This window comes from Camelina sativa, chromosome 13 (genome assembly GCF_000633955.1).
Source record: "Camelina sativa cultivar DH55 chromosome 13, Cs, whole genome shotgun sequence".
Classification (NCBI taxonomy): domain Eukaryota; kingdom Viridiplantae; phylum Streptophyta; class Magnoliopsida; order Brassicales; family Brassicaceae; genus Camelina; species Camelina sativa.
The window spans coordinates 9,503,211-9,513,286 of NC_025697.1; the positions used below are offsets into that span (position 1 = coordinate 9,503,211).

Here is a 10,076-nt window from a genome sequence, read left to right on the forward strand (position 1 = left end):
TATTATTTATTTATTAAATTTCAAAATTATAAAAAAGAGTTTCCTTCGCGTTTCCAACGTGTTTCCAAAACAGAAATGGAGTTTCCATCGTGTTTCCAAACTGGGATTTTTAGGAAACGTGTTTCTGTGCCTTGTTTCCGAGTTTCCATGAGTTTCCGTTTCCGAAACGTTTCGGAAACGGGAAACGCACCTCAAAAGAGTTTCCATGCAACATAGTATCTTATTACATAAACCTAGATGACAAAATTACTAATTAACAAGATCGTGACACGTGTTAAATATATTGATTAGATATTGATACGTGTCTAATTTTATTCACAAAATTTTGTATGTTTATATATTAAAAAATGTCAAAGTTATTCATTANCGTTAATTGGTTAAGGTGTACGATAGATAGTTGCATATTTTTCACATTAATATATTACTAGTAATATNAAAAAATGTCAAAGTTATTCATTAACACGTGTCAAATATATTGATTAGATCATGACACGTGTCTAATTTTATTTACAGAATTTTACATGTTTATATTATATAAAAAAATTATTTTATATATTACAACGAAAACGAACATAAAAAATATTAAAATTATAGAAAATATTCACGTGAGCCGATAGAGGCTTACATAGTTTACAATGCCAGGCAAGGCTTGGGCCTTGTAATAAGACAATCTGTGGCAGTCGTTGAGTCGTTACTTTGAGGTTCGACGTTTCCGTTAAACTACAAACATGAGTACAACTGGTTGTTGCAATGTGGTGAACCGTGAACACATAACTGATATGCATACTTCGACATTTCACACAATCCACAAAATAAAATTACCATATCTCACGATCGATAATCACCATTTCTGTCAAACAATTTATTACTATATATATATATATATGGTGCTCGAGTCCTTGAGTTATGTCTCATAATTTCGATACGTCTTGCAAATGTGAAGTTCAAAGTTATAGTTAATTTTACAACCCATGTAATCATGTAATCAAACAAATTAATCGGATCCACCAACAAGAAAAACATCTGACATCAATAGGAGATGTATTCATGTATATAAGGCGCCGGCAATAAAGAGTCAATAACCAAGTAATATAAAAAAAACTTACACAAGCTTCACCAATTATTGGTTTTAGTAGAATGCAACCATAATAGTATTTCATGGTTGTCGATAAATATATGATGAAAGATTTTTAAGTATATAACAAATTAACAATGGGGGAAAGAACATATCAGACCGATGGTTATAAACTTCGTACGGTTTCATAACTAGAGTTTGATGTTTCCGAAAGTAAAAGAAAATGTTGTGTAAATTTCATGAATTTTTATCATGATTAATTTTGGTGACCATTCAGGACACAAGGGGACTAAATTAAGCATATATAAAGGCCAATCTAAGCAAGGAGGTTATAAAACAATTTACGAGTGGTCGTTAATTGGTTAAGGTGTACGATAGATAGTTGCATATTTTTCACATTAATATATTACTAGTAATATAACATTGCTTATAAATAGTATAAGTATATAACCCATACATAACAGGAAAACGACGAGAGTTCCAATAATTGTGGAGTAGCCGACAAAAAGATCCCGGGAGACACGTTTCAGACAGTTTATAGAATCATTGCTGGCTACAAAACGTGCCTGCGTGGCACTTGTGTACTTTCCTATTGGTCATATAGGGTTATGTTCATTGCACCTCTTCTACATTTTCGCAATCAAAACATTATATTATCATGTTAAGAGAAAGAAAAAAATAGTAATAATAAGAATACATCATGCTTGTATTGTTTCTCTTTGATTTGAAATAGGTTTACTCCGTATAATATATAGTTGTACTATATACCGTATCTCATTCGAACTTAAAATCAAATAAGATATTTAGATATAACTAGTTGACATCTCTGAAGGATAATCATAGAATAAATGACATTATGACCTGTTTCATTACCAAACTATATCGCCCATCTTATTCTTAGCACTTTGACCGTTATACAAACAGTTAGATGATAATATATCATCAATAATTAAGGGTCAACCTTTCATTGATTTATATAATTATATTAACTCATTTATATAACACCTTGCAATGAGAAACCGACAATTTATAGATGTCACTTGTTACTTGTTAGTATGGACTATGGAGCCAAGATTATGAAAACTCAGATAAGAGTTTTAGTTAAAGTCTTGCAATATGAAATTGCGTTGTAAAATTTTGTTTTAATGAAGATCCTCGTATGTGAATTAGAAAATTTTAAGCAAGAGAATAATAATTGACAGTTTATCAGAGATCGGCAATTTGATTGTAAATACACTCTGCGGTAATCCAAAAATGGTAATCCAAGAGTTTATAGTATCGAGTGGCAGATGGTAGAGTTATACAAGTATTTAAAGGTTGGTTCGGGATTAAGAGCATGCATTTGTTTCGGTTAAGAATTCTCTAAAGTTCCATTTCTAAATTTTAAGAAACCTAGACAATATAATGCAAGTAGCAAAGAAATTAAAAGTTTAAAAATACTAACCCAAGCAAAACTAACAAAGTCCAACAATTTTTAAAAAATACTAACCCAAGCAAAACTAGCTTCATGGGACATTTTCTAAACTGAAAAACGAATATTTCATTAATAGTTCTGAATTTTCATGTTAGAAATATCACTGTCAAAATGTTGATGAGTTTACATAATCAAGAAACATAATTGTCCATTGAAAATGTGATTTTTTCTGTTTGTTTATTGTCGTTGACATAATGTGATTTTGGTTGTTATATTCGTTTATCATAGTTAGTTTCCCACTTTCTAAAGAAAAAAAATTACCTGAATTATATCACAATTCACAATTTATTTAGCTTTATAATTTGGCTTTTTAAAAGGATGATTTAGTTAATAGATGATACAAATTTCTTTCTTTTTCTCACTTTTTTCTTGGGTTTTTTTTTTCATTTATTTACCATTTAAAACAAGACTTCTTTTTCTAGAAACATTGAATATATTGAAAAAAACTAGAATTATGGAATGCTTAAAGGTAAAATGGAAAATATACATATAGACAATGATGCTAGTCAAAAAAAAAAGTTGGTCAATATTACAAGATTTTCACATATTTTAACACGAAATAATTATCCATATATAAACTTTTCATTTATAATAGTCTGAGATTCTCCGATATAAAAGACAATTATATCTAGTAGATATTAATGCATACAAAATGGTAAATTAAATATGTATTTTTAATCGTAACAATTAACATGAAAACATGTTGGTTAAATTAAAATAATAGAAAATTTTAAGACTGATATTATAAAGTCATCAAGCATATATTATTCTTCATTTTAATGCAATAAGAATTCAGTAAGAATAATAGATGACATATATTCTATCAATTGAGATTTTTTTCTCACATAGAGTTAAAAAAAGACTATCATAAACAGAGGTAGTGTAGTCTGGTGTTTTGATCTAATGCGTTTTAGACATGAATCAACAGGTTAAGATTGACTATTTTGATTGTCATCATTGTGTTATCATTTAAATTCAAACCCATATATTTTATATTGACATATTGTTAATAAAAATAAAATATATCTTAATTTTTCTACATAAATATTTTTTTAAAAGTAAAGGTTATATGCTTTACATGTTTAATATAGAATCAATATATATAGAAATTTGATTTTTTATAATTTGTTTCCGAATTAAAACCACACCAGAAATCTGAAATATCAAAAGAAATTTCTTCAATAATTAATAAATTAATAATTAATAAATACATATAATTAATTACTGTGTGGTGGCAATTTTTTTCTTCTTTTGCCTTACTCTGGCAGCCTATTTATTTATTACTATGATATTTGATACTCTTACAAATTTAAATGGCATTGGAAAAAAATGTGTCATTTCAAATAATATCTCGAATAGACAATCCAATATTAATTAATTTTTATGTTTAATGAAAATTTATAGTTTTTATAGTTTTTACCATTGTTTAAATTGTGTTTGAGTAAATAATAGTATAATTGAATTTAGAAAAGAAAAAAAATTCATGTGTGTAAACCAATTTAATTGAAAAAAAAATTAATAAAAGAGAGTAAAATTCCCCAAAATTTATGTCTTTTAGTATGTATGGATTTTGCATGAGTAATTAGAACTATAAGAATCTCAACTTATGTCCACTGTAAAAACTATTTTATGATTTTATACAGAAAATAGTAAAATATAATACCGAAATTGTATGGTAGCACTTATTGTTTTACTAAAAGGTTTTAATTTTCTTTTCAATGATCTAATTTTTTTTACCGATATACTTAAGTACAGATTGACTATAAAATGTTATTAATACATTGCCAACAAATTTAAATTTAAAAAATACGCACCATATTAATTTATCTATTATTTAAATATATATATATATATATATATATATCGTAACAAAAATTTTCCACACTATATATTTTGAAGCTTAAAAATCATATCCATAATTGCTACTTGAATTTAAATATTTAAAATATGCGCTAAATTTCTTTATAGAAACCATCATTCAAACATGTTGAAAATATATTTTACGCGCTTAAAAAATATATGTATATTAGGTATGTTATTCTTATATTGGACACAATCATAAGTTTAGGCAAAAATCATCGAATTATCAGACAAATACAAGATTTGAAAAATAACTATCAAATGAAGTAGCACGAAACCTTTATTTTAGCGCTTTAAAAATAATATACGAATTTGGTATTTGATTCTCGAAGTAGACAAAATTATATATTCAAATTTACCTAATAAGTTTTAGGTGGAAATTAAAATGAACAAGTTAAAAAAAAAACTGAAGAACAAAATAAAAATTTTATTAAAAAAAAAAAATCTGGACTAGAAATGGAATGAAACTCAGAGAAGATAAATATAAAAAGTTTACTATATCCTTACCAGAAGTAATATGCCGTTTGGAATTGAGTATTTTAGAGAGGCCTATACCAACACCACCTTTTCACAGTCTCTTCTTCTTATTTAATGCTCATAATACATATAGATACACAAACATACATATATAAGTCTCTCTCTCTGTCTCTTCTCTTTCTCAGGGTCCCAATAGCTTTTTCTTTGGTTTGAATTTGGTGGCCGAAGAAGCAACACACACACAAATAAGGTCTCCAAAGAGTTTTTTTCCTGGGTAAATTCTCTTCTTCCTTCGTTTCTGTTTTCTTATTACCCTTTNTTTTTTTTTTTTTTTTTTTTTTTTTTTTTTTTTTTTTTTTTTTTTTTTTTTTTTGACTTGTTGGGTTTGGTCTCTGTGATATCTTTTGTCCGATGGTTTCCTTTTTCACAATTTGCTAGATTTCCATATTAAAAGAACTGAATTGGGGTTTTTTTTTCCTGTCCGGAGAAAATGCATTAAACACATCAAAAATCAATGTTTTATAATCAAAGGATAGATTTGATGCTTTAGTTGTATAAATCATTACATGATTAGATCGTCATTAATCTCGTCTGTGTGCATCTGTGTATAGTTTATAATCTCTTGGTAGTATGTTGTGGTGTAAACCGTAACTTATTGGGTGAAATTGAGTTTCTTTAAACCTTTGTATTCATATGAATCTTAATTCACAAGTTAGATCTCTCGATATTTTTTTAATGAAAGTCTCTGTGTTTTTTTTTTTTTTTTTGTGGTTGCTTAAGAGTTTTTTTTTAATAATAATTTAGATTTTATTTGATATGGTGTAATTACTAGATGATGGTTCATTATAAAAAACGAACAAATAGTTTATGCTTATTTTGCAGATCCTGTGGATATGTATAACAACAACAACAATAGAGGGCTTTTCAGGGGTTTAGTTTGTAGCCCGGTGACTCCATTTACCGAGGGAGATGTGTGTTCTGATAGGCATAATGCTGTGTGCGACGACGATGCGTGTAGTGATGAAGAAATGGAAATAGAGGAGCTTGAGAAGAAGATCTGGAGAGACAAACAGCGTTTAAAGCAGCTCAGGGAGGTGGCCAAGAGCGGGGGGTTAGGGAAAAAGTTGTTGATGAACCAGCAGCATCATGGTGATGATCTTCTACAGCAGTCGAGTAAGAGAGCCATGTACAAGGCTCAAGATGGGATCTTGAAGTACATGTCTAAGACAGTGGAGCGTTACAAAGCTCAAGGTTTCGTTTACGGGATTGTGTTAGAGAACGGGAAAACTGTGACGGGGTCTTCTGATAATCTCCGTGAATGGTGGAAAGACAAAGTGAGGTTTGATAGGAACGGATTGGCTGCTATCATGAAGCATCAAAGGGACATCAATCTTTCTGATGTAAGTGATTTAGGGACCGACGTTGGGGATTGTACAGCGCATAAGTTGCTTGAGCTTCAAGATACAACTCTTGGTGCTCTCTTGTCAGCGTTGATGCCTAACTGCAAGCCTCCTCAGAGACGTTTTCCTCTGGATAAAGGCGTGACACCGCCTTGGTGGCCAACAGGTAAAGAAGATTGGTGGAATCAACTGTCCTTACCTCAGGATTGTCGAGGACTTCCTCCTCCTTACAAGAAGCCTCACGATCTCAAGAAGCTGTGGAAGGTTGGTGTTTTGATTGCTGTGATCAGACATATGGCTTCTGACATTAGCAACATACCGAATCTCGTGAGACGGTCTAGAAGTTTGCAGGAGAAGATGACTTCAAGGGAAGGCGCTTTGTGGCTCGCTGCTCTTAACCAAGAAAAGGCTAATGTTGATCAAATGCAAAACCCTTTTACGTTCTCTAGAGAAAACAACAACGCTTGTAACTTCCCTGTCCCCGGAACTGGTGACAGGGATGTTTTGTTTCCTGAATCTGCAAATTATGATGTTGATCAAGGGATTGGTGGTGGATCTCATCGTTTCAATCAGCAGTATCCTGAAGTTGACAACAACTTCAACTGTGTTTACAAGAGGAAGTTTGAAGGAGATTTGGGGATATCAATGCTTCCAACAATCCTAACATGTGAGAACAGTCTCTGTCCTTATAGCCAACCACATATGGGATTTCATGACAGGAACTTGAGAGAGAATCACCAAATGACTTGTCCTTATAAAGTCACTTCCTTCTACCAACCCACTAAAACCTATGGTATGTCCGGTTCAATGGTTCCTTGTCCGGATTATAACCGGATGCAGCAGCATCAGGTTCAGAGAATTCAAGACCAGTATAATCCATCCAACAATCTCTACAGACCAAAGGTTGAACAAAGAGGAGGCAATAGCGATGACTTGGTTGGGGATATGAGCCCTTCTCCTTTGATGCTGAATCATAATCCTGGTTTAGCTTTACCTTCTGACTTCAATGGCCATGCGGAAACGGTAGGAATGGTGAACAAACTGCAGAATCAAGAGCAAGAATTGCCCACATCTTGGCTTCAGTAAAGAAAGCTTTCTTGAGTTTTCTTTATATATTTTATAGTTTATAGCTTTGTTTCTTGCTCTTTTTTCTCTCATATTGAACACAGTTATTGATCTCACCATTTCATAGCCCTTGTAGCCATGGAGAAGATTAGGTTTTTCATAATAAGTTTAATAACCCATTCAAAATTTCCCAAGTACACTTCATTATTAATTTGAGTGAGGGAGGAGGAGCCTCTCTTTTTCGACAACAAAAGAATATGCTTGTACTATTTTGTGTTCGGCTTGGGCTTCAATAAGAGAAGGCCTTTGTAGACAGGCCCATATAAGTTTCAGGTTGTTATGATAATATTTACATTTTCTATATAGGATTTTTATTTTTATTTATTTTACTCTTTTTTTTGGTTGGAGAGAAAAAGGGAATATAGCAGTGCTCTAAAACGCGCTAGGCGCTCTATCGGAGATAGACGAACGCCTAGTCGTATACGTGAGTCTTTAGGCGGATATTTATATATACTAAATAATTATATATATATATATATATTTGTACTCGGAATTGCAGAAAACCAAGTAAATAAAGGTTTCGGGGAAAAGTGGAGTTAGTCCTTTTATTAACGAGATAATTTGAGATCGTCACTAACAAAGAGTCAAGATTGAGTTCGTCAGTTCACAGGAGAACTAACAAACAGAATAATGACGAGCTCGGAAGTGGAAATGGATTACACAGAAAACAATAACAGATATTGATGCAAAGTATTGCTCTCCAGGTAAAGTCTCGAAGTCAGGATCCTGATCCCAATAAATGCTCTCTCCTTTTGTAGAAGACTGTTGACCTAGGGCTACCTAGGGTTTTCGTCGTGAATTTCCGAGATTGCTCTCCGCGGAATATTAGTGGCTTTCTCCCAATTGTGTCGGGCCGAAATCATAATTAAACTGCTTTGTTGGGCCGAGTGGCATGTTGGGCGCAACCCATGTCCAACAATAGTCCCCCCCTTAGTCCTGAGAGCGGTAATTCTTCTGCGATCAGCGGGCGTGCTCAAATTGTCTGTAATATGCATGCTCGACACAAATTGTCTCGCGTTGCTTCTTGGGGACAAAATTGCTACAGTGACTTCTGCAAATGTCGGGCTCGTCTTGCGAGAGACACCAGGAATGTCCAGCGGTCTTTACTTTGAGTGCGGTATTCGATGAATTTCCCGAAAAAGAGCAGGTCGAAGATCGAGATGGCGGATTTTGACAGCAAAATTTCCGTTTTATTTACTTATTTATGTACCCTCTTGCTTCTCCTTCTTCTTCACTTCCTCCACTCCATAAAAAAGTAATTTTCTCTCTTTTATTCTTTTACTTTATGTTTGTGCTTTTTCTCTCTTCTTCTCTATTTTGTTTTGCCTCCCTTCGAACCTAGCCGCCGACCATCGCTATTCCTATTTCATGAGATCGCCTATGGTCGGCGGTCGGCGAGAGTCGTCGGTTGAAGATCTGGGCAGAGAGTTCAGGCCCGAGATCCGGTCAGTCTCGTTCAGCGGATCAAGAGAGCGGTTTAAACCTGGTCGGCGGTTCTCGCGGAATTGAGACTGGCGAAGCAGGTATCAACTCCGATTATTGCGAGGTCGGCATCTAGAGGTTAGTTCGACGATCTTGAGGGAGATGGAGGTCGGTAGATCTGAGGTTGGTATGTGCCGATGTGAAGAATGAGACTCATGGGATCGCGGGCTGCAGAATTGACGAACCGGGGGTTCGGCAACTTGAGCTGGAGGTCAGCCCTATATGCGGTGTGACTGAACGTGAGCTCGTCGGATCCGGCCTTTGCGAGCTCGGTGGATTTGAGCTCGGTATTATTGGAACCGGAGGTCGGCATCTTTATGCGAGATCTGTGGTTGCTAGTCCCGACGAGGGCTTCTGTTGGGTTTATGCCGATTTTCCCGAAGTAGGTGCTGAGATCGGCATTGTCAAAACCGTAGATCTCGACGATGGTTTATGCGGGATCAATGCCGATCTTCCCGAGATCGGCGTAGTCGAGGCAGGTGCTGAGATCGGCATTCCTGCGAGCGGGATACCAGCTCAGCGAATAGACGAGCCTGAGGTCGGCACTTGGAGTTGGGTTCTAACGAGGTCGAGATGGGAGATCGGCAAAGGGATGCAAATGAGGTTGACTCTTCCGGAGAGGTCGGAAGTCTCCTCAAGATTTAGGTTCGTCGACAGGCTGATGTGGTAATCGGAGAGCGGCGTACTGAGCTCGACACGAAGAATCTTGGGCGTCGGCGTGACTTTGGTGAGGTCTGCGATTTCGAGGACAGAGACAGGGAGATCGGTAGTTCTCGCGGGATCGAGAGAGATCGGCAGGATGTGGACGAAGTTGGCATTTCCCGCAAGGTCGGTGCCTCTTGTGAGATCAATGCTGCGAGCGGGTTCAAAGATAGCCGATTAGAGGTTGAGGTCGGCCACACGTTTCGCAACACCTCGAATGTCGGCCTTAGCACGGATGGCGCGTTCTAGTTGAAAATTGCGACTCGTCCTAAGGTGGGATCGTGTCGCGGGTCGGCTTTGCTGGTCATACAGATGCGCGCTCTTGCTTCAAGGTTGGTAATTCTTCGGGATCTAAGAGTTTGAGCGGTCTTACGAATGAGAGACTGAGGGAGGATGTGGGTCGGCAATTGGAGATTAGGGATATGAGAAGTCAGCGAGCTGGGTTTGAACCGAATCGAGGTCTACATAATGGGTACGGAGG

General features: G+C 35.0%; 1 protein-coding gene across 1 annotated transcript; it reads left to right on the top strand.

Moving 5' to 3' along the window:
- Positions 5,121 to 7,473, top strand: LOC104736192 (ETHYLENE INSENSITIVE 3-like 2 protein). The gene is made up of 2 exons (XM_010456133.1): positions 5,121 to 5,160; positions 5,769 to 7,473. Exon 2 carries the CDS (start codon positions 5,780 to 5,782, stop codon positions 7,370 to 7,372), a length of 1,593 nt encoding a protein of 530 aa, XP_010454435.1. The 5' UTR covers positions 5,121 to 5,160; positions 5,769 to 5,779; the 3' UTR covers positions 7,373 to 7,473.